The following is a 27,785-nucleotide window of genomic DNA, read 5'->3' as shown; positions in this document are numbered from 1 at the left end:
AGGTGTGATTTCTGATAAACTTGGGCATATTAGCTTGATTTCCTTCTGGCTTTAAGTCACAGTTGCCGATTATCAAGGCAAATCTAAGATCTAGGATCTCTTTGAAACTCATAATCAAACATTATGTCTTACAACACATTATGTCTTTAAGAACATGATTGCCAAAGGAGGAACAATCAAGGGCTAGAGAAAGATGGAACAATGATTCACAAGAAGAGTACCTTAAGCACTACATAAAGATAATAAAGACTCCCAATCAATAGTTAACTTATGCGTGTTAATTCACCAGAACCCTAATAAAAGCATCCCATGCATGAAATGCAAAAACTTCCAAAGAAATAGAAATTTCTGTTTTTTAAATAATGAATAAACAAGTACAAACAGATCTCCTATATCCATTCTAACTTATCTGTGGAAAATGGCATCATGCATCAGAATTCACGTCCAAAGAACTCCAGTGAAAGGTTAAGGCTGAAAGGCGAGAAGGATTAAGTCACTATAGCCATTTTCCACCTAAGAAAGTGAAGGGCATCCACATGTGCTTCTTGGCTGTTATCCATTTCATATCTCGTAGCTTCAGACTTCCACATACTCACATGCACAATCTCGGTTGTCAGTTCTGTGCGGAATACCTGCACTCGCAATAAAGTGGATGCAAACCAATGAGAAGCATCTCTTCTTATGCACTTGACAGCACAAGGAATACAAGTTTGACAGTACCCCATATCTTGATACAGCCTTCTCCAAAATCCTCTCCTCTGTGCATATCCTATAGCATTATTATCCCATATTGTGGCAAACCCCTGGGAGTTTCAAGCTTTCAACCATTCAGTTTTAATGGTGATCTCAAATATTCTTAATAGAGAACCCATTTGGACTGCATCTCACATCATCATTTAAGCATCTCCCAAGTTGTGTTCAAGCCACATAATCCCATCTTTTTGGAACAAGTTGAAGTGGCACACATTATTGGTGAAGAAGAAGCAATAAATTGGGGTCTATCATGACAAAAGTGACGAGCTTCCCCAATCCCCTAGGATCTTCATAAAGTCGGTCATTATAATTTTTACAATGAATTTGATTGGGAAGTCTGATGGCAAAAGGAAGGAGACTCGTTAGCTCATTATTTAGTACAAATTAGAAAGAGCGGGAGGGGAGAGAAAGACGAGGGGCGGGGGCTATGAAAATTTAGAAGCCTGATACTAAATAATAATAATATCATCATCATCATCATCATCATTATGATGTCAGATTGCAGAAACAAAACCTGCAGGACATAATACATCAATTGGATAATATAGATACGTGAAGGACATTGTATTGATGCATATATAACTTTACTACTTGAACAAATCACAGTAGTAACCTCATAAGAAAATCACAAGAAGCTTCTCAAACAATGAGCAGAAGTACACAGTGAAAAAAATAAAGAATATAAGTGTAATTAAACTATGCTCGTCTCTTCACAGTTTGCAGTCCCCCTCAATATGGGACATGAAGCATGATGAATAGCCAATTTTCTCGTAATCCATTAAAGCTATACTTGGGTAGACGAGCCTTTGCCATCAGTGTCAGCCACTGGAGCATGGGACCGAGCATTGACTATGTCCATCCCACCCAATAAAACATGTCTCAAAAAGTGATCCCCTTTCTCAATGTGCTTGGTGAGAGCATGAAAGAGATGAATAATTGCGATTGTCCATCAAAGTGTAGCCATCTGAGAATGTTATTCACCAAGATCTCTTACGAAAACTCCATACCTGGAACCTTGTCCGCACCGAACGCCCTAAACTGATGTTCTGCTTCAGCAATAAAATAGAGCAATGGTAGGTCAAAGTCAAATCATGCTCAAGAAATGTGTGATATTCTTTTCTTCAAGAAAAAGAAATGTGCGACACCCAGTCATTGATTGACAATTATTGGGACAACCTGCATCAATAGCATCTGAATTGCTCCTCAATGCATCTTGCTTTGACACTACTTTGAATACAAATTTTATCTATCAAAAAAAAAAAAAAACAGAAATAAAACTGCCTCATCGGGATCAAATAAGTTAACAAATGAAAGGGGGAGCATATAAGTCAGACAGAGAGAGAGAGAGAGGACACTTGGAATCTCGAGTTGTGGAAAGAAATCCTACTTTGCTATGAGAACAACTCCATCTGCTCTGATGAAATGAGAATAAAATCCTCAATTCATAAATGAAATAAAGATTGTATTCATATACATATAGAGGTTCTACATAAATAAAATATAGTGGTAGCCTTCGTAGTTCATTTACTAGAGCCAATTCAATAATGAGCCCAAAGTACATTAAAACCACAAAAATTAATAGTATGGCATATCTCGTAATGATGATGCAATGGAAACCCCTCGTATTGCCTCCCACCCCAAAAGGCTGTCTAGAAATGCACTACCATCAAACTTGAGCTTCAGGATATGGGTACCACCAACCAGAAGATCTGGGAACTTGCAACTGGTGATTCTCTACCGCCAATGTTTAAAATTTATCAAAAATCAGGTGCCTCGGTAAAATCCCTTAGAACTCTCTTGGGAAGTGAGAAAATATTACAGAGGCTCAAATCCTCTCATACGCAATTCCATGCACTGTTAGCCAGTACATTTCTACAGCCCAAACAACACATATTATCTTGCACAAGATAAATCACTACCACCAGTCATCTCTAAGAAATAGGTATTCCCAATGTGAGGTATTAAAAATTTGGCATAAAAAATCCATGTCGAGGTATTGCAGTCTTGTGATGCATACTTAGGGTCAAAGAAGCAAAAAGGAGAGCATGGTAGCAATATCAAGCATACAAGCAGAACTTTCACACCGCGGTATTGATGGCATCCGAGTTGGTGGTCTATGAAATGAGATCTGAGAGTAGTCTTCCCATGAATCAATCTAGTAAAAAACAAAGTGAAGTAAAAAAGAAAATGAACTGAAAAGAGGTGCAAGAGCATAAGCTTCTGATAAATGAAAAAATGTAACATTAAATATCATCATCATTATTCGAGTCTTATCCCAGTTATTTGGGGTCGGCCACACACATCATGTGTTGTCATTCCGCTCTATCAAGGGCCATACTCTCAGTTAGACCATAAGTCGTCATATCACAAAGAATGATCGCAATTGATACATAATTAGATTACACACACACACACATATAGATGAAGTAAATTAATAACTAATTAAAAACATATCTAACTGCCACGAGTCCAAAATTTTATTCCACAAATGCGTAGTTGCATACCATTCTATATAGAAAAGGATAAACCTTGTGAAGCATTAAGCTTGTATAAGATCTACTAGTATTCTATGTATTTTTGCTCTCATCACATACATCATCAGCACATGTCACTACTTAAATGAGTAAAACCTTATCATTCACAGTCAGGAGAAATACCATACAGTTCTTCTGACGGTTGAGAAACCAGAAACTATTAGGCTCATCCCAGGTAATAGGTGCTGACAAAACCGAGGTAAAAATTACAATTAATTCTAGATCATTATCACAGGGACTCAACACAACCGTGAGAAAAGGCTCTCATGAAGGGTTACCACTCTAGATCATCAAAACAGATGCAGTACATATTAAACTACACCACTTAATGCAGACAAACAGAGATGTAACACAAATAATTATAATGATAATAATAATCAGTGCTTTAGAACTCGGCTCGGGCCACCAACTAGGGCCAGGCCTGAGCCGAATTACTAGGGAGAGTCCAAGTGGATTTGGATGGCCAAGTACTTAGCAGTCAAAAAATAAATAAATAAAAGAAGAGGGCTCTTTGGCTACTTTCCCAAGAGAGAGATCTCTGAGCACGTGACCAAATAGAGAGAGAGAGAGGGCTTTGGCCACATCACTCCCACTCTCAAAGGAACCCCTCTCTCTCTCACACCCTCACAAACAGACGAATCTCTCTCTCTCTCTCTCTCACACACCCACACACACGGATCTCTTTCTCTCTCACAGTGAACTCTTCTCTCTCTCTCTCTCCCCCTCTCTTGGAGGAGAGAAAAATAGATACAGGTGGATCTCCACCCCCTTAGAGAGAGAGATGACAAAGGGGCAGATTTCTGCCCCCTTTTATATATATAAAGAGAGATAAAAAAAGTGGGCAGAAATCTACCCCCCTTTGAGACTGAAAGAGAGAGAAAGAGAGAGGAAGAGGAATGAAAAAGGCGGGTAATATCCACCCCACTTTGAGAGAGAGCACCTCATCCTTGAAGTAAAGAGAGATAGAGCACATGGTAGAAAGATGAAACCGGCGTGGTGACCCATTTTATAGAGAGATAAAATAAGGGGGGTAAGCCCTCATTTTTGAGAGAAAGAGAGAGATGAAATTAGGGGGGCAGTGGACCCCCTTTTATTGTATAAAACCCATGTATCAGAGGGATACATGGGTACTCGCGTTGTCACATTGCCGAGGCTGAGTAAACTCGACCAAGTCCAAGTCACCTTGGCCACATCTGGAAATACTGATACTAATGATAATAATGACAATGGCAACACTAGCAATAACAACAATAATAGAAGTAGAGGAATGCCGTTATCCACTAATCCTCTGCCCATACCCTACCTAATCAAGAAATCTGTATGCTTCCATACGGCGGCCATGTGCACCCTAAAACAAACACCAATCTCCAAAATGTTCGCAATCTTCCACAATTATGGCACATTGCTTACCCAGTAATATTTAGGGAGTTGTCATTCATAGCACAATTAGCAGCCCTGAGAATAACTAAGTGGATACTCCAAGGCCCCACAAAACATGAGCCTCTGCAATGATGAAGATTCATAATCCTTCGAATCCGGTGAATGGCCTTCAGTTTTGCGCAATAACTACCTCTGATTATTCCCTCACATGTAGAGGACCAAGGTTACCAAATGTGCTAGCTGCATGCTTACCATACTCCTCCCATGACTCTATATTGTGACAATGAAGTAGCCATTCATAACACAAAAATTCATGTTTTTCATGAAAGGACTAAACACCTTGAAGTAGACTGTCACTTTATTAGAGATAGAGAGAAGGTTGTTGTCCAGATCATTCAGACTCCTCATGTGAAGTCTATAGATCAACTTCCAGATATCTTCACCAAAGCCATTGGACGGGACAGAGTACAAGATATCACAAGCAAACACGTTTAGTCATTATTTATCTTGTCTCTAAATAAGGACAATATTGTCCTTAAGTTCTAATTAGGGTTATTACTTAATGTTATATGCCGGGTAGAGGTCACAAGTGCCCCCTAAGCCACTCATTTCCCTCTCTATCGCTCCCTCTCTCACACATCTCTCTCTCTCCCTTCTTCATCATCATCATTATTTTCTTTTCTCTCTCTCTCTCTCTCTCTCTCTCTCTCTCTCTCTAGATCCTATCAAACTGTTTTCTTCTCTACTTTAATTTCAACTGGATCAAGGGAAAATGCTGCCTCTAACCTAGCAATGGTCAATACTAAAAAATTGACCCATAGTGTCCTTAGTATTATTTCACATGATAAACATTAAACATGTTGAGGAACTGAAATAAGTGATCCCAGAAGGAGCCACCTCTAGGATCACCAAAAGTAGAAGGTAAGGATCCTTTGCAAAGCTTGAATGTACCACACCTGGCAAGTTGGCAACCATACTCCACAAGAAGACTAGAGCACTATTGAGGAAAGATGTGACAGAGAACACAACTAACCTTCCAACTCCAAGTCTTGTTCAGGCACCATGTACTCATGGAAAAGTAAACCATCAGATACGGGTTTTTCAGTAAACTACAAGTTGGGGGCTGCACGTAATGCTCAGGAAGGTTACGCTGTTTTGGGGGACAGCAGGGAGGTCAGGTTTGATATCCTCCCTCCATCCCCAAAAACAAAAAAAGAAAGAAACGACAAATAAATAAACTAATGTCAACAGTTTCAAAAATAAATAAATAAAACCATTTTTTATTTGAGAATGTTAACTATTTATTTTTGAAACTTTTGACATTAGTGTATTTAAATAAATACACCATTTTTTGTCTAAAGAGAATCACAAAAACGACAAATAAATAACTAGAATATAAAAAATCCTAAAATTGTTAATAAATTATGTCAGAAGGTAAAAATTGGACCCAGAAAAACAATATTTAAAATTTCCAAATTACAATGAAGTTCTTTGTGCAAAGGAAGGCGTACATTCTTACTAAATTCCGCAAATGCATGAATCATAAGTCTTTGGTTTTCTCATAGAATAGAACTATCAGTTCTTTGTTAGACTAAGAATGGACTGTCCAAGAATGTCTGGATAAATATATAGTCTTTCATATACAGCTCTGTGGGACATATACCAAAACACCCATATGTAGCAATACAGTACATCTTCATAAAAGTAACAACTGGACCAAACCATAGTTACCAGAATCCACCTACCAAGTGGTCAATTCTGCTTCGGAATCCCAATCATGCGCTTTGAGGAAGGGGATCATGCTCCTCCGTGATTCTTGAATTTTAGAATCTCAATCCTTCCAATTTGGGATCGAGGTCCTGCATAGAAGGGATCAAAATTCCCTAGCATTATGTATAATGCAGCAGTATAGTCTAGTGCCGCAATGTGGTATAATATTTACTTGTACAGTAAAACTTACATAGCTGTATATTTTACATTTAAATACAGTGGCATATAGTACAATATAATAGAATATATAATTGCATAGTATTATAATATTTTTATAACAGTGTGGTATGGTACAAAAGTAGAAACTATACCACTACATTAGTTAAGTGCTCTCGGGGCCTCAATTTTAACCAGATGGTGTTGGTCCTGTATAATTTACCATCCGATCCCTATTAAGCTTGGATCGAGCTCCCCGAAATTTTGGGATCGAGATCCCAAGATTTCAAGGTGTACAGACTGTGGCCCTACCATGGAGAGCTTTCTTCTTGCCACGATCCCAAGGTCCCGATACCAATTCTGGATCTGGTGCAATTTCGATCCCTATAACCATGATCCAAACAGGAAAATACTTGCAGTATCACCCCATATTACACATACACCTGTACAAAAAAGTGCAGTGATTCTTCCAATACCTCACAAAAAAGTTATCATACATTAGATGCCCTCTAAATGCCAAAATGTGCAATTATACATTTTATTTTTGACATTCAATAAATTCTGTTAAAATGAAATGAAGTACAAGGAAACAAAAAGAGTACATATGTCAGGAAGTGCCAAAGCAACATCAACGAAAAAACGAAACCCAAAAACCAGTGATTAATACGCATATCAGCCTCCTCATTCCCCCACAAGGACGTGCTCAAAGGGGACATCATCAGTACTACAAGTATCAAAAATCATAGCCAAGCTCCACTAAATGGGAGATTATTTCCAGGCCCATCTCAAACAATCTCCCACACCAAGAAGGATCCAATAGAACCAGAAGCATTCAATCCTTTACAAGATCAACAGCCCTAAAACTCCAAAATTTGGGCAATAACATCTCAAAGCCCACAAAATGTGCGCAATAGTACCTAAATCTGAAATGACACATCACACATAAATCATAAACTAACTTAAATTGTTTTTGTCAAAGATAAAGGACCACACCAAATATAACAGGGGTTCACAAATCATTGTCTGCCTTGAACATTTGATACATAGAAAAGAAAAGGAAAAAAAAAGGAAAATAGAAATTAAAAATAAAAATAAAAAATAAAAACATATTAGTTACTACCCAAAAGAAAAAAGGAACAAAAAAGGGAAAAAGAAAAAAGATGCTTGATAGTGTGTGGTTATAGCAGCATAAAGATGAGTTTTTTTTTTTCCTTCCCGGTGTTAGGAACACATTTGGGTACTCTTGGCTTCTATCCCCTTGGCACTTATACAGGGTCATGAATTGCAGAAGAACTGCTAAAAGTTCCCCCAAATACCATTGTTTCACAGGGACTAGCTATTGCAAGGGTGCTTCTTCATCCATATTGCCATCGGTTCTCTCATCCCTTGTCCATGGCTCTTGCTGCTATTAACCCACTTCCATATCTACTTCTATTCACCTAGGTGCATCTTACTTCACAACCTCCAAAGCCAGCCTTGGGGTCTTTTGGCAAGCTTCAGACTCAGGGTACACCATCAGCTCAGTTCCTCTTTTGGAGAACATAGGAGCATACAGAGGCTGAAGATTCCACTAGCATCTTCTGCATTCTACAAATTGCCTTCATTCATCCAAAACCCCCCTCCATTTCTTTCCTCTCCATATGCCTCGCCTCTATTTCTTCACATCCCCCTCCTTTTTCCTTTCCCTCCCTGCTTTCCTTTTTACCCTTTCTTCGTCTTTCATTTAGGTGGCACAGAATCTTGCTCATAGGATTAATTGGTTTATGGGTTATGTTCCACATTCACTCCTTATCGTTCAAGCTCTCAGACTCCCTCCACCCCCATCCCACTTCACTTTAGCTCCTTTCTTGTACTTTGATCCTCCCTTTCTCTTCACCACCTCTTTTTCTGACTTCTCTTTTCCTTCTCAGTAGCCCTTTCCACCTTCACACCTAGTTTCTGTAGCCTCTCAACTGCCTGAAATTTTCGCCATGTGATAAACTGCATTTTTTGTTAAGGGATAATGCAAAGTCCTATTGAGAATGTATTGAGCTCCTGACCTGTGGGTAGCCTTCTCAATAATATTTATCACTTCCACTTAATATAATCAAATATTTCCTCAAAAAAAAAACTGCATCCTTGAATGATTTTGCCACTTCATCAGTAGTACAACCTCAAGACAGTAATTGATATTTCCAACTGTCTTCTTAAATGGGTAAATGCCGGGAGACCCAGCACATATTTCATGTATCATGCCTCTGTGATTCAATCGACATGGCACCTACCGTAACCACCTTTCATGACACAATCTACTTGTTAGCATAATTTTTCATAGTTTACATGATATAAGGGGTAAGTATTGCCAATTTATGAGAAAATCCCATCAGGCATTTAAGAGGAAGCAGTAAAGTTCCATTGACAAGTGGAAAGAGACATATTTTTGTTTGATATATCAAATGGCGATGAAGTTAAAATGAATACAAGTCAAACCATAATGAGATAATTATAAAGAATCTCTTCTCAAAAATGATTATCGTCAATAATGATAAAATTTTGACAGTTATTTAACGATAGATGATAATGAACGAAGGTTCCAACAGCACTACAACCAATGAGTAGGTTGTGCAAAAGTAACAGACCATAAAATGGAAGCACAGAAAGTATCAACACATTAAAAAACCTCCAAGGGAATAAATAAGGCAAACCATGCATAACATGGATTATGGATATCATTAGGAAAAAAATTCAGAACTCACAATACTTACATGCAAAGAATAATTCCCGCAGAGGGGATGAGACAAAATTGGCCCCAGGAGGAGTTTACAGTGACAGAAACATTAACATCTATACTACAATAGTTACTTCAGCAGGAAATGTGACTCCAATGAATTCGTTTCTGTATCACAAAATCATGGATATAGCTCATTAGCACCTTCGATGCAATAATCACCACATAAATCCTCGAAGGCCTGACGACACCCAAAGTATACCACTTAACATCAAAACAAATTAGAAATGCTGTACCTTTAGTAGTCTCTCAATAAGAGAACAAAGACAAAATTGCTTGAATGTGTATTGAAAACAAACATCCCGCACCATGCCAAAAGGCACGAGTGTGCAGTCTCTAAAACAAAACTTTAATTCAGATCCATCGCGATAACTTTTAGGGGAACCTCTATCCCCAACCATATTATTGCTTCTTGAATGGCATCTGCATTCTGATGGCACCATTTCTCCACTTCCCAAATATTTTGATGAAGATGATATTTTTCTATTTTCAGTATCACCAACTACTTGACAAGCACAACACTTACTCTGTGTTCTGTGAATTAGCTTTCCACCACAAGACCCATGTAAATCACCAGAACTTTCATTAACACGAAATTTTGCGCTGGTTATTAAAAGGCGAGAAGAACATGAAGCAATGACATCATGGACATCCTCCAATGATGAAGAGCACCCATCAGATTTCCAGCAATCATTTAGAAATTTCTTGGCCAAGACATGGAGAACTTCCAAGCATTCCAAACAACACTTATAACAATATAGCATCCCAGACCCAGCAGATGCATGGCTGGTCTTGCTAGAAGAGCTCTTGATACCATTTAATTGATCAGAATGAGCAGCCAAATCACCCTCAGACCCAAAAGTTTGTGCAATATTATCCAGCATTAGCTCCTTTGATGTTTTTTGGGTGAGTAATTCTAAATCTTGACTAAATGAAACAGTAACACGTTGAGTAAAGGGACCCTCCTGAGAGGATTTCCTTTGTTCTAGAAATGCCGGAGGCTCATCTAAAGAAGGTAAACCAATTTCAGAGTTCCCCACGACACAATCTGCCCCTGCATTCTGGGGAACCAATACCTCTGTGTGCTCTGTAACTTCATGGCAAGCATCAGAAGATGTTGTCCGCATACATGGGACATCCTTGGTAAGGTTAGGAGCATGAGCTGAAATATCGAGGTCAGGCTTAGCCAATGCCTGATGATTTGAGGCCAACATTTGACCATCCAGCTCTACACTACAATAAAGTACAGAATGAACCAAGTTATACATCATCTTTTAGCTAGACAAGAATCGCTTAAATAAAGTGAAAGGTGTTTTTAATTGAAAAGTGAAAGATGGATGTTAGTACCTCTGCATTGCATAAGCCCAGCTGTTGACCATGTCCTCCAGATGAGCCACCTGTGAAAGAAGACGAACAAAACGAAATCTATCTTTCTCTTCCTGTATCCTGGTATTGATTTGCCGAACAAAAAGCTCAAGGACCTTCCTAATTTCGCAAGCAACTTCACGTGCAGTTCCATAGACACCACTATCTGCTAACAATCCCACAGCCACTAAGCCTCTAACAATGGAACATTCCAAGCTTTTGTGCTGAGAAGGGCTATTAGTGACTGGAACATTCTCAGGTGATTTATAAGGAGAGATTATACAAGAATTAAATGGCCAATCCTTCAAAGGCCCATTTATATGGGCATATGGGCCTTCTCTCAGTTTCGAGGTTGCCCAACAAAGTTCAGCAAACTGAGGATACCGGAGAATTTGGTAGCCACATGTCGCTGCTGCTAATTGCATGCTAGATCTTCCTCTCAAACCCAACATATTAGCAGAGATACCAGGATCAGAATCTAGACAAGATCGCACCCAAATATCTCCTTTATCATGGCCAGATGCTGCAGGCTGCCAATGATTTTGCTTAGCTTGACCATCTTTATAAAAAGAATCACCATTGGAAACCAACGTTTCTGAATCAGGTAGTGTATCTTTCTCTCTAACAGTTACATGGCACCCACTTGTGTCATTTCTCATGTCTGAAGATGCTTTGGCATCGGTACAACTGTTGTCCTCCTGGCCACTAATATTGCTAATGCGCAACTTGTGATGTATCATATGAACATATTCTTGAACCAAATTCCTCGAGAGCATTGATGCTGATGATTCAAAGACCAACTCCCGGTCAAAAGATCCATCTAGGTGGACACAAAATCGTGGCACTGTATGCTTCAAAGAAACCGAATCATTAACCTTCAGCATTTTACTCGTAAAAAACTGTGTTATCTGATATGGGAGTACATGATTCTCCATCTCACATGTAGCCTAACATTACAAGACATACATAAAAAATCAATAACAACCCACGATAAGGAAGATAAGAACAATGAATTATAAAGCAACTATTTTCTAGAAACAAAGCAACTTAAGTCAATTAAACTATGACCCTCGTAACAGTTTAATGAAAAATATTTTACGAAAGGTGAAAAGTATTAAAAACTCTATGCGAGAAACTAAAAATAAATTCATGAAGTTGTTATTTAAGCCAGAGAATCTAAAACTACTCCATACAGCCAAAGTCAAATGAAGCTTGTACACTAAACAGGAAATTCCAAATTCATGCCAATATGGACATATAGGCAAGGGCACCCCATGGCATGCACATAGCTGCAGAAAAATCGAATAAGCATAGTTGGACAGAGCGAATGGTATATAATGCATTCCTCTCAGTGTACAAGTGATGTAGAGAAATTTGAGAAAGCAAGAAAACAAGCCAAACATATGCAATTTTGAGGAAACCCTAAGGTTTACTTCCCACCTAGGGCTCAAGCCTTAGGCTTCTTTTCTTTCTTCTTCAATAGAAGTATGCTTTTCTCTAAAAAGAAAGTGTGTGATCTCTCTCCAGCCATTCATACCCCACTTAAGTATTGTCTTTTAAATCATACCTAACTTAAGTATCTCTCCAGCCATTCATACCAAAAGGTCCTAATTTAAGTATAACTTTAAATCATACCTAACTTTAATTAAAATGTCTAAAGATTCCCCAACAGGTCCTGAAATGAATTTTCAAAAAAAAAATCTGAAATAGCCCCAAAACAACTACAAAAACTATTCAAAGTATTTCTTGCTCTTCTTGTTCTCATTGAAAACCCTCCTAGGGTTTAAAACTTCCAAATATGAGCGAGAATTAGGAGGAATCTGTTGTATCTTCATCTTCATACTCCTCCAGACCACAATACTCCAACAGATCAGCAATATTAAAGATGTCTGAAGTCTCCATACGTGAAATCAAAGCGACCTTGTAAGAATTGCCCATCTTCTTCAAAAAATTGAACGGTCCTACCTTGCAAATCATTCAACTTGCTGTACTTTCCCGCTGAATGCCGCCCCTTCTAAAGATACACCATTACCCAATCTCCCACATCCCCTTGAAATGGTGAATGCTTGTCTGCCCCTTCCTTGTATTTGTTCCTAGACTAGCACACACTTGCTCATGCGCTCCTTTCATTTGTTCAACCAGTCACCAACAGTACATGAACCTCCCCATTAGTCTGAATAGGAACCAAGTCAAGCGATTGAGTAGGGTTTTTCCCATACACCATCTCGAACGGACTCATACCAGGAGATCTATTGTGAACACTATTATAAGCAAACTCGGCTTGAGGCAATGCTAGGTTCCATTGTTTCTTCTTTTCCCTCACAATACTTCTTAGAAGATTGCTAAGAGTATGATTTACCACTTCAGTCTGGCCATCTGTTTGCAGAGGATAAACACTACTAAATTATAACTGAGTGCCCAATTTCTTCCACAAAGTTCCCTAAAAATGGCTGAAAAACTCTTTGTTTTTTTTTGGAGAAAAGGTTAACTGTATCCTGATATAGAGTTATTGTCTTTGGAACAGCATGCAACCTCACCACCTCCTTGAAGTACAAGTTCGCGACATATGTGGCATCCAGGGTCTTCTTGTAAGGTACAAAAGCATTTGAGAATCTATCACAACCATAACTCTTTGAGTCCACAGAAGTCCCAACACGAAATCCACACTAACGTCCATCCAAGATGCATAAAGAATAGGAAGAGAATAAAGCACAGTATTATGTCGTTGCACCTTAGCCAGCTGACACATACAACACCTCTCAACAAACTGCACATCTCTCTTCAATTTTGGCCAATGGTACTTAAACCACCCAAGGCCCAAGCCTTAGGCTTTTGTTCTTTGTTCTTCAATCAAAGTATATTTTTCTTTAACAAACAGTGTGTGATCTCTCTCCAGCCATCCACACCCTACTTAAATATAGTCTATTTAATGATTTTTGGACAACATTTATCCATACAATTAAACTTTTGACCAAAAAGTCCTAACTTAAGTATATCTTGAAATTAAACTCTCCAACTTCGTAAAACGTCTAAAAGTCCCTAACTAGTCCAACAATGAAATCATTATCATCATAGCCTTTTCCCAATTAATTGGGGTCGACAACACAAATCCTGGTCTGCCATTCTGCTCTATTAAAGGTCCTAGCCTCAGTGAGGCCATAAGTCCCCATATCTTTCTGAACTATTTCCAAGCATATCCTTTTGGACCTATCCCTTGCCCTTTTAAGTCCTTCTACTTGAACTAACTCACACCTCTAACAAGTGTTGTACTTGGTCGACGCCACACATGGCCAACCCACCTAAGTCTACTCTCTCTCATCTTATTGCCAATAGCCACACCTAAATTCTCCCAAATGGATTCATTTCGAATTCTATCCCTTCTTGTCTTGCCACTCATCTATCTCAACATCCTCATCTCCGCTACACTCATTCTATGGGTATATTGTTTTTTGCCTACCCAACATTCAGCCCCATAGAGCAAAGCTGGTCTCACAGTTGTCCTATAGAACTTGCCCTTCAGCTTCATTGGTATGCACCTATGCGGCGATCACATAAAATTCCAATTCCACATCTCCAATTAGCCCACCTAGATCTAATTTTGTGTGTGACATCTTCCCCAATCTCTCCATTTTCCTAGATTATCGACCCAAGATATTGAAAGTGTCGTCTTTTTTGTATTTCCTAGTCGTCAATCTTAACTACTTCCTCATCTCTACTCCTATTATTACTAAAATTGCATTTCATACACTGTCTTAATCCGACTAATTTTAAAACCTTTGGATTCTAGAGCATCCCTCCAAACTTCTAACTTTGTGTTGACACCGTTTCGGGTCCCATCGATCAAAACTATGTATCTGCGAACAACATGCACCACGATACCTCATCCTATATGTACCTAATTAAGTCGTACATAACTAAGACAAAGAGGTATGGGTTTAATGCTGACCCTTGATGTAGACCTATTGTCACTGAAAACTCACTCATCTCTCCACTAGTTGTTCATACACTAGTTAACGCTCCATCGTACATATCTCTTACCAAGTCGATACAGTGTCTGGAGACTCCTTTCTTTTTCAACACAGCCAAATCAAATCTCGAGATAGTCTATCATAAGCTTTCTCTAAATTAAGAAAAACCATGCGGAGGTTTTTTTCCCTTCGCCCTAAACTTCTCAATCAGTTGCCTAAGTAGAAAAATAGCCTCAGTTGTTGACCTTCCTGGCATGAAACCGAATTGGTTTTCAGATACACTTGTTTCATGCCTTAGTCATTGCTCAATCACTCTGTCCCAAAGCTTCATAGTATGGATCATAAGCTTGATCCAGCAATGAAATACATTGAAAAAACATATACATAATAACCCCAAAACAACTAAAAAAACTATTCAAACGCTTTCTTGCTCTTCTTGTTCTTCTTGGAAGCCCTCCAAGGGTTTTCATCCTAGGAATCAATTTACCAATAAAGCAATAACAAAAGAGACTTAAGGAATCAATTTACCAATAATCTTTAAATATCTAACAAAGTGTTAAATTTTTTCTTTGGGCACTCAAACCTAAAAATGTGCACCATGGCCTTTACACAATGACCACTAAACCAAAAGCTCAAACCTTTTGAAAATCACAAATAGAGGTTAAGTTTCCTAGATAACAGATTTGGCCATCAGGTTTCCAAACTAAGCATCAAAATTTCCAAACCAAATGTCTAGGAGTCTCCAATATCATGTTGATTCAATAAACCTTGTATTCATCCAAACACATAACAAGGAGTCTCTAATATCATGTTAATTCAATAAAACCTGTATTATTCATCCAAACACATAACATGAACTATTCATCCGAACTTAAATCCCTAACAGACGAGTCAAGGTTTAAATATTGGGCTAATGCTTGGGACTCTGCCCCTCCCAAGCCGAGTAACTACAGCGAGTCCAAATAGACTGGAATGAGTAGTGTACAAGCCCTAGAAAAAGATGGGGAGCGGGGGGACTAAAAATTAAGAAGAAAACGAAGAAAAAAGAAAAAAGGGAAATGATTTTTTTTTTGAGGGGGGGGGGCATTTGGGAAAAGAAACAAAGAGCGAGAGAGAGAGAGAGAGAGAGAGAAATGAAAACAAAGGGCAGATTTCCACCCCCTTTTTGATTGAGATGAAAACAGAGAAAAGAAAACAGGGTTAGATTTCACCCCTTATTAAAGAGAGGAAAATGAAAACAGATAAAGAAGAGAAAACAGCAGGGCAAATTCCCACTCCCTATTAGAGAGAGGTGAAAACAAGGGGGCGGATTTCTGCACCCCTTTTAGAGAGAGAGGATAGGAAAGGAGGCAGATTTCTCACCGACTTTTAGAGAGAGGGAGAAATGAGAAAAGGAGGCAGAAATCCACCCCCTTTATGTGTGTGTGTTAGAGAGAGAAAGAGGGGAACAAGAATAATACTCGGGTACCTCAAAACCACCAAGAAAAACCTTAAAGATGGAGCTTTTCTAGAACGAGCGTAATGTGGAACCTGAGGTGTGAGGCAATACCGAGAGAGAGAGAAAGAGAGAGAGGAGAAATTCATTGCCCGAGAGAGAGAGAGAGAGAGAGACAAAGAGATGAAAAAGGGGCGCAGATTTCTGCCCCCCTTTTATTTTCTGGTTAAGTAACAGTCTTGGGCAAGTAAATGTTAACATTTTCAAAAAAACAACAGTACTCAGGCAAGTACTGTAGTGAATCACCGGAGTACTATAGAATTCAGGCAAGTTTGCTCAAGTTCTACAATATTTAGGTGACTTGGTACAGTACTCACCCGAGTGTTGTATATCAATCTCACCCCCAAGTATGTAGAGGGAATACTCACCTCGACAGAGTGCCCAGTAATGCAAGACAAGCTGCCTCTAATTTTTTAATATTTCTTATTAAATTTTAGGTGATGTCTCTTTGGAATTTTCTACGGTTACTTTTAGGCTTTTAACATTTTTTAAGGGATTCTAGGGTTTATCATATTTTATAGATTTATGAGTTGTTTAAAAAAGTTGTTAGAGAACTTATGGATCTATTTATACTGCCAGGGGTAAATGTCATCACAAATTTTGTTTTAATTGGGACTTTTATTTCAATTAGAATTAGGACAATTCAGAGTTGAGTTATTGTTTAGAAACATTATTTTCCTGAACTCTTGTTTATTTTGAATACATTCATCTCTTTTTCCCCACTTTTTCCCCCTAAATATTTTATTTTATTTTTGTACATTTCTAGCACAAAATTTCATCACCAAGGCATAGTAACTAGGCCGCGTCGAAGTTGACTCAGCCAAGTTTTCAGGCTTTGAGGGGAGTACTCTCTAATACCATTTTAACTTTAATATAACAAATTTTATTTTTTTTGATAAGTGAAAAATATCTTGCCATCTTTGCTTTAATGAAATAAAAATTATCAATCCAGTCTAGAGTTAAATCCCAATAAGCAAGTAGACAAATTTATGGGAAGTATACCCATACAATAATAATAATGGACAAAAAACCTTTGTAAAGACCATATTACCCCCAGGAATGGAAGCGAGGGGAGCTCCGGGATCGGAAGAAGCGGGAACCTAAGAGCGAGGGAAGCTCGAAAATCCTAGTTGAGGGAACGAGTTCCGTCCATCGTAAGGTAAAATGATCAAGATCCCTAACATTAAATGAGTGTGTTCCATAATTGCCCATGAACAGAAGCTAAACTAAATGGGATCCCCATCCGTCGAGCTTAGTTTCAAGTCTCACAAAGATCACTTACCCACGGTATTCTAGTTTGAGAGCGAAGTCCATTGAACAATTGTTTAACCAAGCTCCACTCCAAAAATTAACTCATGGTTCCAAACAAAAATTGCACACCTACCTACATTGGTCTGCCCATGTACGCACATGCCTCATTTTTGGCACCAATCGGTTGCATTGGACAATTACCCCTCAACTATCAATTGATTATATTTAAGAATGCTGCGGTAGATTATTTTCGAAAACGAAAAGCTGTGATAGATAATCTTTCCTTTGAGAAAAAAGGAAAGACGTAACCATATATAATTCCCAATAGCTCTCCCCATCAATGATTGCTAGTGGTTCAAGGACATATAGACAAGAGAGACCTCACATTTCCACGCATATATGTTGTTCCATTACCCATAAGGAAACCCATGAGTGGCTCAATTTGGGTGACCAACACTCAAGCAATAGTAAGTCCTTCGAGGTGGACAGGACCCAGTGGAACTAGCGCAAAAGAAGTTAAGCCTATTAATTGCGATTTCATTCCTCGATTAGAACCACAACTCATATTTTCTATCTCCTTCCATCTTCTCCCTTCTCTCTCCCTGCCCTCTCTTGTTACCTTTCTTTGAAACTAGTCAAGTCACAATTCACAAGGTGTGCAAAACTGTAAGCTGTAAAATATATTCGAAATCAGGGCCCTTAGAAAGCTTGTAGGTCATAAAAATTACAGATCCGCACTCCATTGTGTATGAACCTCAAAATGTGCAGGTGAAACTCTCTCCCAAACTAGAAGATACTCGATTCCAAGTAGTGAAATCGGTTCCAATTACTCACGTACCCATGATTTTGGGATCTAGCTCCTTGATTTCCCGTATCGAGATACCTAATTCAAGGAAATGCCCAGAATCGAGATCCCATGACTTGAAGCGTGGGTTCGAGCTTCCAGAGTATGAGTTAGAGCTTCTAGATCCCGGTAACTATGGTAAAGACATATATATGAATGCACAAACACTCACAAGCCGATACATTTACAAAGCCAGAGACCATCCTGTTTCCTTCCATTACACCTCTCCGAAGCTTCTTTGTTTTTCGAACTATTATGAATTGAGAAGAAACAATTCATCAGGTTGCTCGTTGAGGAGCATACAAACTTCTGTGAGCCTATATCTACGACCCTTAACATATCTAACGGCCTTTGACCTTCATTCATTTGATTTCAAGTTTCAGACAGCCAGCATAGATTTCTGCCAAGCAACTGTGAGAAATAGAGAATGAATTGGACCAGGGAGAAAAGGCTAAAAGTCTTGCATAATGCTATGATGATAAAGAAACTGTTAATTTAGGAAAGGGACCTCAGGCTGGGTGGTCAAGGTGGTTGATCCACAGCATGACACCAAAGGTTCCATTCCTAACCATTACTAAAATGTTTTAAAGAGAGAGAGAGAGAGAGAGAGAGAGAGTGAAAAAAGATAAAGAAATTGTTAGTTTGCAACTTCTCGCCAATGAGAGTTTCAGAAAGAGCTAAATTGTGAGAAACCAACAGATGTTCAACTAGAGATGCCTGAGAAGGCACAAAGGGATCGAGAATATACCACCTAAATCATGAGATACAAACATGAAAGCTTGGTAAGACACGAAAGCATAAATATGATACTCAAGCAAAGAGCCAATTTGAGGATGTGGTCCTCTAGTGCATAGCAATAAGAGTGAATCGAGCAGATCAGCTCGCCCTACAAAAGAATCAGTTAGATAGCACAGGGGTCCCAGAGCTGAAGTGGATCACAGCGTTAAAGTTGAAATCAGACGAAGTAACTTAAAGCATAAGCACGATAGAGATGGGGTCTATTAAGTGAGGGAAGTGATAGAAACATAGGCTCTGGCCTTTGAGGATGGTGCTGGAGAAACCAGTGGATAAGGTCACATATCAAAAGCTATAGCAAAGCAAGAAGCTGTACCAAGGTGGCACGCAAAAGTAATAGTAACCAAAGACATGCAAAGAGTCTAGAGGTTGCTGCAGAGAGACAAGTGAGCCAGCAAATATGCTCTCTCAGTCATCTCTAATGATATTTCATTGCAGGCTTCTGTGCATCACTTTCGAGAACCCAAACCACATTTGAAATTTTGTATTGCACAGCACTGCAGGCAATTTCAAAGACATCCATAATCACCACATTCCAAGGCCCCAACATTTGATCCAGGAAACATAGTAAGAGAAACAGGAAATATTACCATAACACCAACAGACTAGATCCCAGAACACCAGGAATACATGAGACAGTGGACTCCCTAAGGCAGAGCGCCCTACATATGATATAGTGAGGAAGCCTCAAGCTAGAAGAGAGACTTCCACATAAAAATTTTGAAGTTGCAAGCAAGTCAGCATTGAGAAAACCTTCGCATTGCAGCCTTCAATATTTTGGTTAGCCTTCAAGCCAAGCAATGACCGCTTTGAGATGCGACCGTTAGTATTAATTTATTCCTTTATGCTCACTAATCCGTGGAAATTAAATAAATGATGAACCAAAATTCACAAACTGAAGATGGTATAAAAGCAAGAACACAGCAGTCAACAGCAGATAAATATACATTATACTAGGAGACGTATAGAGTGATCAATTTGTGCATTGGCAATATCTTAACTACGTAAGAGAATTGGCAATATCTTAACTATGTAAAAGATTAAATGAATGGTGCCCATTTCCTTGCACAATATCAAGTAATACTGTAACAGAAGGATAGAATCGTGTCAATACTAATGCCAATAGAACAAAATTCAGAATTAAATATGCAACAGCATAATAAAGCATAATTTATTACCAAAATCATCAAGGATGAAGGACACAGAGAATCAACTTGCTCGACCAATGAATTCCATGCATGTGATGCTTTAATTGCTCCTTCTGCCTCTAGGAATTTGTTGCCAGCATTTATACAGAAATCAGTATCTTTTTCCGTGGCTTGATGGTCAGAAATCTCCACAGCCCATAAATCAATTCTCGGCATGTATATTACGCATGGACCAATACTTAGACATCTCACTGTTATAAAAATTAGTTCAATAATTAGAAAAAGAACGTAAAGATTAGCTCAAAAAAAAAGGTCAAGCGCCCTAAAAAGAAGCAAAACACACAAGATTTCAGATACCCTCCAGTTAATTTTGAAACTCCGCTAATCCCATAACTTCTCAAGACAAATTCAGAACCTTAGTAAAGACTCAAAGTAAAAACTTAGTGACTGATGCAATCAAGTTAATCAACTCATTCACATTGTCTTTTCCTTTTATTTTTTGTGCACAATTCATTCAGAATTTTTCGCTTAATTACAGCTTAAAAAAAAGTCTATATGGCAGTAAGCGAAAATAATTTCCATAAACACTATAAAAGCCCTCATCCCTCACATGCACAAGATCAGAATACAAACAACCAACCCTAGTGCTAATACCTTTGTTATGAATTTGCCCAAGTTACTCAAAACCAAAATAACACTTCACACATCCTATCTGGATGTGCATGATATTTGAGACACAAAAACCCAATTTGACAAGGTATTGAGGTTTATTGAACACAAAGACCCACAGGAAACAATCTCTAGGAAAGCTTCAGAAAAATTGTGCAAACAACGTATATCATCTATTGAAACAATTAGTTAATGTAACTTGCAAGATGTCAAAATATACTCCAAACATACACAAACGATACTCTCCCAAAGGTGACACAAGGCATAGAAGACAAAATTCACCATCAATAAACGAAGGGAACAATATGAGGCATGTGAACATATTCAACATACACACACAGACACAACAAGCGCATGCAACCACGAGTGTACACACAAGTAGAGTTCATAGTAGACTTATCAGAAGTCAGGACCAATATTTGACTTTTCTATAGCCAGATGCACAAACACAAAAACATGATATTCCACTTATAAAAGGGAGAAATAAAACCAATTTGTGTTGCACATTTATGCGAAGAGCAACAAATGCAGTAAGGCCCTAAAGTTCCAACGAATTGTATGCACTCAAAACCACAAAGATTCAAAAAACTCGATCACATCCACAATCAAATCCCAACAAGGTTCACATGCTACAGAACGGGTCAGACAGACTACTAAAGGAACAAATATACTGGGAGACGGGATGCCCAAGAATTACAATAAGATTGTGTCCTCCATGTCAACCTTATATATTAAATTACTCGCAGACCTACCTGTATTCTATACACAGCTACGAGGAGAACAGCCACCACAAAAAGCATAACATAATTTTCAAATTTCTAAATTCCAATAGCAACTACAAAAGCAAGAAAGAACTGGATCATAGGAGAATCGATGTTGTGAGCACTTACAGAGAATGTGTGTTAACCCTTGCACAATGTCACCATTCCCTTCTTGAGATATAGTTGCTGGATCAATCTTCCGAATTTCAACATGACCCTCAAAGCCATATAGAACACAACTGGCAAGATGCCTTTGACCTGACCTAGGACTTCCCCCAATCAAAACTCTAAATCCCCGTGATCTTTCCTTCTCATAAAGTCTACTGTGAGTCAGCATGCAGCCTGGTGGACAAGAAGCCTCCAACACACAGGAATCACAATCCTCAAGACCATCATCATTTTCACCATTGTCAATCAATAAGCCAGCCCGAGAAAGGCTTTTCTGAATGTCTCTTGCAACATCTGGCTCCCTTATCAAACAATTAATAGCAGACCACCAGGAAACAGTAGGAAGCTTCCTATGTTCCAAGGCAGAAATTAGGGAAATCTCAATAAGTTTTGCAGCTTTGAACAAGGGGGGAGGAAGGACTATGTGCCCGTCTAGGTAAAGGGAAATGAGTAACTCAACCAATGGTTGACACAAGCAAGAAAAAAGATGACTCTGAAGAGGACAGGGGGTGACATCATTTGCAATCATTCCTGCACCTCTTCGGGAGCAGGGAGGAGGGGCACATGCAAGAGCAGCTAACCAATCTCTTTCATCCACGGCAAATGTTGGAAGACTAATGCATTTATTACGTTCAGGATCAGATAAAAGTTCTTTCAATGGACAAGTCCTCTTCAAAGCAATCATAGCAGCTTGAGTACAAAGAGCCTGGAGATCAGCCCCTGCATACCCAGCAGTTCTTTCAGCTATCTTTGTCAGCAATGGTTCAAATGCAGGCCTCGGCCACTTTCGAGTGTGAAGGGCAAGAATAGCAGATCTGTCCTTGACAGATGGAAGAGGAAAATAAATTTCCCTATCAAATCTTCCAGGGCGCCTCAAAGCTGGATCAACTGCCTCAGGCCGATTAGTTGCACCAATTACAATGACTGAACCTCGAGATTTCAAACCATCCATGAGGGAAAGCAATGTCGATACAACTGAACTATGTGTTTGATCTTGTTGCCCGAATCGTGTTGGCGCTAACCCATCAATCTCATCAAAAAATATTATGGATGGCTGAGATTTCTCAGCAACCTGAAATAACAGCCTGAGTTGACGCTCAGCATCACCAACATATTTTCCTAAGCAATCTGCACCTTTACGAGCAAAATAAGCAATCCGCTTATCTCCACGAGAGCATGCTCCAATCAAGGCTCGAACAACAAGTGTTTTACCAGTCCCAGGGTATCCATGCAAAAGAACTCCCCTTGGAGGTGTAAGTCCTATACTACTAAAATATTCTGGGTATAAAAGTGGTAAAATGACAACCTCCTTCATGCATCGAATGACATCCTGGAGCCCAGCCACCGACTCCCAACCCTCATTCAACTTGATTCTATCAGAAGAAGAACCACCAATGTAGACGGGCGAAATTCTCAAGAGATCTCGATGAAGCCTTCTTTTTTCACGCTTCAAGAACTCTTCATCTTCACCACAGTTCTCCAACCACTTTTCTTCCGCTTCCAAGTCCTTGCGCCAGGCATCATTTGACTGCTTCCGTGTATCAAATCTCATCTTCCTGACTTTCAATTTGTTGATCCGCAGACGGTATAGTTCTCCTTGAGGTCGGAATAGATGGCGATGATCCGAACAGGCAATAAGGAATTTTCGATGATCAAAGACAGAGCCTTCAGCTCGCGCACAAGGCTGTAAGTACCAAAAAGAGCTTGAGAAAAGGATGTTACCAAACTAACTTGGCCATTAGAAAGGTGGAACAATGACAACAACAAAAAAATAAAGAAAGAAAAAAGATTTTGAATGACAACTGAGCATACCAAGTGATAGGTTTTAGGACAGCGGTCAACCCGACACCCAATCGTTGCTCCAGGCCTGCCGCAGCGGTTGCACTTCAATGCTCTTCCTCGGCAAAGTGCAGCTCTGACATTTTTCAGGCACCCCAAACCAGCAAAGTAAACCTGAAAAACCAAGCTATCAAATCTTGAACTTCCAAGAGTAAAAACCCAACTGTGATTTAACAGAATAAATTGAAGAAAACAATAAAAATTCCAACACAGCTCAACAAAGAGCCCATTGAACACTTTACAATCACTGTTCTTTCATAAGTCATTAAACAGGTTCCATAAAAACAACCCAAGATTACCTGGTGGAAAGTGTCGTGAAGGTAGTAATGTGATGTTGGAAACAAGGAGTAAGTCGAGCATCCATGATTAGGGTATGTAAGAGTTATAATCTATAGTTGGGCGTAATTCATATTCACAATTAAATTTAAACATGATATATGAGCTAAGAAAAAGCCAAAATGGTAATACCCTCCAAGAGGTGGAAAACTAATAAGACACCACATCTTCAATGAAGGCCCAGAACACTTGGGAGAAAATAAATGGTCCTCGCAAGGACCTCCTGAAACAAGGTTTTTTGGAACCAAAATTGGATTCATCGATCATGTGAGACAGATGTTCCATGCAAGTGGCTTGATCAGGGGGCTCTGATCCTACAGTCTTGTTTGTAACCTTTGTATGTATCGAACAGGGTATATTGGCAGGTCAGAAGAAATATATCAACACCTTTATTTTAAAATAGTCTCACTCGAATATCCAAATGAACATATCTCTTAAACCTGTCATAGTCCTGTAGAACAGGACTAATCGCAATTGTCATGATATTTGTGTTGGTAATATCTAAGTATAACAAACTAAACTTCAACAATTTGGAAACAGTCTTGAACAATTTGATTACAATCTAGTTGATTAGGAAACTTCATTTGAGTAAATATGCCCCCTAAAATTAAGAGCTGGAAAGACACAATAGGGATGCAAGAGTTGGAAGTTCCTTTGTTGAGCAACGTTGAAAATCTTGGGCAGAAAAACAACTATTTAGTTCGTAGGTTTTACATTGCTCTACACACAATTTCAAAGAAAAGTACAGAGCTTTTTATTAAGTCATCCCAAGGAACCATCAATCACTGTCTACTGCAAATTCGGAAAGCAGATCTCTATGTTTCATATTCTATATCAGACTATCCAAGATTTAAAAGACCACAATAGATGTGAAGCATTAGTTCCAGAATAAAACCAATGCCACAAACCTACTAATTGTCAGATTACAAGTACAATAAACTGTAAAATACCATGCATCCAAACATTCAGCATGCAGACAAGAAGAACATGGAGACATCAACACTCATATCAAGAAAATAATATAATTTATTCAACAATATACAGGTCAATAAGCCGCACCTCAGGGCTCCAAACTGCACAATGTTGATGTACCCATATGCCAGGGATTCCAAAACGATCAATTATAGGGCCCAAAAGGCGCCCAAGCCAACCAGGTTCATCACCAAAACCATCCCACACATCATAGTTAGGCTCATCTGAAGCCGATGACCCATCATAGGCCTCATTATCACTGTCAGCACCATCCTGCAACAGCCTCCTTGGAGGCTTTCCATCAACCCCTCCACCACATAGACCGCACCTTCGCCCCTCTGTTATCCCTGGTTTTGCAATATCAACATTTGACTTGAGCTTGCTATCATCTACATTTGCACGTTGAGATGATTCTTGATTGTCTGATCTTTCTTCAACCCTGTAAAAGCTATAATCCACAACACCAGGGCACACTTCCCTTATATTGCGTTTAATGTGGTTATCATTTTCCACAGTGGGTCCTTTAGAGCCAAGAGGATTGTTTTCGCCAATAGGTTCTTCAGAGCCAAGAGGATCGTTTTCGCCAATCGGTTCTCTAGAACCAGGAGGAATAATACTTTGAGGATTCTCAACACCATTGATGGGAATGTCAGGCTGTATCTCTCTGTCACCTTTTAAACAAGGATCTGCATTTTCCAAGTCCTTCCCACTTGGACTTGTCTCCAAATTACAATTGGGTATGGGCGGTGGAGCATTAACAGCTGATGGGTCCATGCCAGAATCATCAATTTTGTTTGGAGTATCCATAACTACACAAGATATTAAGTTTTCTGAGCCCCTATTCTTCTCCAATCTCTCGTTGTCTAATGCATCGTCACATGATGGAAACTGCTTTGATTCAAGAGCATCATTCCTCACCAGAAGAGCAGCACTTGAACTTGCGACCTGCATCCTTTCACTGTCAACTTGTAAACGATTATCATTCTTCAATTCCCCAGCATCCCCGTGGCTCATAGAGTTTGATTTATTAAAAGCTATACCTTCACCAACATCGCCTTTCTCCTTGCAAACCAAATCTTTAGGTGCTCGTGAATTGAGTCCACCATTACTATGCCTCAGCCAGTCCCTCAATGTTTTCTCATTGCTCTTTCCATAACTAACCTCATCGCTGATTTCTTCCTCACTTTTCTCTATAGAACACACCCTTGGCCTAAACTGCCTCTTTGATTTCCTTGCCCAAGAGATGCCACCATTGAATCCGTACTCATCTGAGACATCCAAATCCTTCAGAAGCTTCCTCTTTGCTCGTCTAGAAACACTTGTACCCTCATTATGAAAACCAGCCCTATCTTTAACTACTCTTGATCTAGGCCATCGCTCCCTGCTACTGGTTTTCTCCGCATCGTCAAGAAATGGTTTATTCAAATCCTTTCTATTAGAAACCCTGGTTTTTCCAACAACCTTTTCATCGGAAACACCTGCCTTTTCAGCCCTAACCCTGACTTTGTCCAATTCCTCCTTTTTCTCGACATTGTTTCTATTAATCTGAGGAGAAGGAAGAGAATCAGATGTTCTGTTAAGGCGTGAGCTTCGTCGAAGACCCAAATCTGGAAGGTCAGTAGTTTCCGATGAGGCCTTACCAGTCTTCTCCCACAGATGATTGGTTCTTTTTAGGGTAGAGCGATAGGAGTGAGGATCACAGAGGTCATCAAGCCTCTTGTGCTTCTTTGAAGCTTGAGAGAGCTCGCATTCACAACCACACGGTGGGCGAGAAGGCTGCTTCCTTCTCTTGCGACTCCTCGCAAGGGAAGTAAGAGCCTGAGAATATCGCATGACAAAGAAAGAGAGAGAAACCTAACAAAACTCTCAGTCACAAGCAGGCGCTCCTCTACCTCGTCAAATCAATACAACCCATAAATCTCCATTAAAATCAGACATCCGAGAGACATACAGAGAGATATAAACAGATAGATAGATACCGAGAGAGAAAAATAAACAACAGTGACCTGGTACCGATGGCTATGGAGACAAGATCGAGATCATTAACCAAGGTTTCTTCTCTTCGATTCTCCAGCCCGATTGCCCTATTCAAGTTGCAAAAGGAACGTCAAAGTTGGAGAAATAGAGAGAGAGTCCATTTTAGGGCACAGCAAGACTCTCCTGACCTTTGCCCTATTCTGGTTGCTGAGAGAGAGAGAGAGAGAGAGAGAGAGAGAGAGGAGTTGTTTAACCGGAGGAGCAAAGTCTGCGTTCTAGGGCGGGCGGAGAGGCGGAGATGGGCATAAGTATACGTTGGGGCATATAAGTAGTAGGAAGATGAAATGTTTTAGATGCTATTTTTGGAGCGCATTCTCCCACAGGTTAAATGTGTGTACATCTATGCACACAAAACAGTGACGTACTTCTTCCCTTTCCCACCAAGTTTTGCCGCCATTCCATTTCCTTAACTATAAAAAATTTAAGCTCATGCTCTCCTAGGCATCTTTTTTTCAAAATTTTGTATTTTACCCTAAGACTCATTCTTTTTCCTTTTTTTTTCATTTTTTTTCTTTCTACATAAATGTTTATAAAAGGATGACGCCTTATGTTTTCAAATTCATTTTCACCTCAAAAATCTATTAGAAATGGTTGTTATGATGTTGGCAAACTATTTAATTGGAATACCATCTAATCATCTGGACATCGAGATGTATATATATGAGGAACAAAATATTTCATGTCCCCAAGAAGCTAACATATTGCAACGCATTATCTAGACTGTTAATTTTCAATATTTTTATGCGTTTATAGATCTGCTTGATTTGAACTTTTTTT

At 39.2% G+C, this 27,785-nt stretch overlaps 1 protein-coding gene across 22 annotated transcripts; it reads right to left on the bottom strand.

Annotated features, from left to right (window-relative positions):
* Nucleotides 1-325: 325 nt before the first annotated feature.
* Nucleotides 326-27,358, bottom strand: LOC18442278 (P-loop containing nucleoside triphosphate hydrolases superfamily protein). Of its 22 annotated transcripts, none has more exons than XR_016056586.1 (10): nt 25,059-27,358; nt 23,637-23,777; nt 21,786-23,508; nt 20,257-20,477; nt 10,708-11,672; nt 9,597-10,593; nt 9,338-9,468; nt 6,749-7,036; nt 6,413-6,526; nt 1,303-1,799 (listed from the first exon to the last, which is right to left on the bottom strand). XR_016056586.1 is itself a non-coding variant. In XM_088868390.1 (7 exons), exons 1-7 carry the CDS (start codon nt 26,802-26,804, stop codon nt 1,731-1,733), a joined length of 5,862 nt encoding a protein of 1,953 aa, XP_088724516.1. In that variant the 5' UTR covers nt 26,805-27,358; the 3' UTR covers nt 1,303-1,730. The 22 variants fall into 22 exon arrangements, 7 of the variants coding, with proteins under 7 accessions (XP_088724550.1, XP_088724578.1, XP_088724516.1 ...); XR_016056584.1 differs by having other exon boundaries at nt 6,906-7,036; XR_016056596.1 differs by having other exon boundaries at nt 9,597-10,588.
* Between the last annotated feature and the right edge of the window lie 427 nt (nt 27,359-27,785).

Source organism: Amborella trichopoda, chromosome 1 (assembly GCF_054954075.1).
Source record: "Amborella trichopoda isolate Santa Cruz 75 chromosome 1, AtrichopodaSantaCruz75HAP2 v2.0, whole genome shotgun sequence".
Taxonomy (NCBI): domain Eukaryota; kingdom Viridiplantae; phylum Streptophyta; class Magnoliopsida; order Amborellales; family Amborellaceae; genus Amborella; species Amborella trichopoda.
Note: the sequence above shows the minus strand (reverse complement) of the source record. Positions and strands in the feature narration are given on the sequence as shown.

Excerpts from the sequence above, each read along its gene's own strand:
- LOC18442278 (XM_088868390.1), bottom strand. The coding sequence starts at position 26,804 with ATGCGATATTCTCAGGCTCTTACTTCCCTTGCGAGGAGTCGCAAGAGA. Across the intron at positions 23,778-25,058 it reads GTGCAGTTTGGAGCCCTGAG|GTTTACTTTGCTGGTTTGGG; the intron begins GTGCGGCTTATT and ends TTGGTTTTTCAG. Across the intron at positions 23,509-23,636 it reads GTCCTAAAACCTATCACTTG|CCTTGTGCGCGAGCTGAAGG; the intron begins GTATGCTCAGTT and ends TGGTACTTACAG.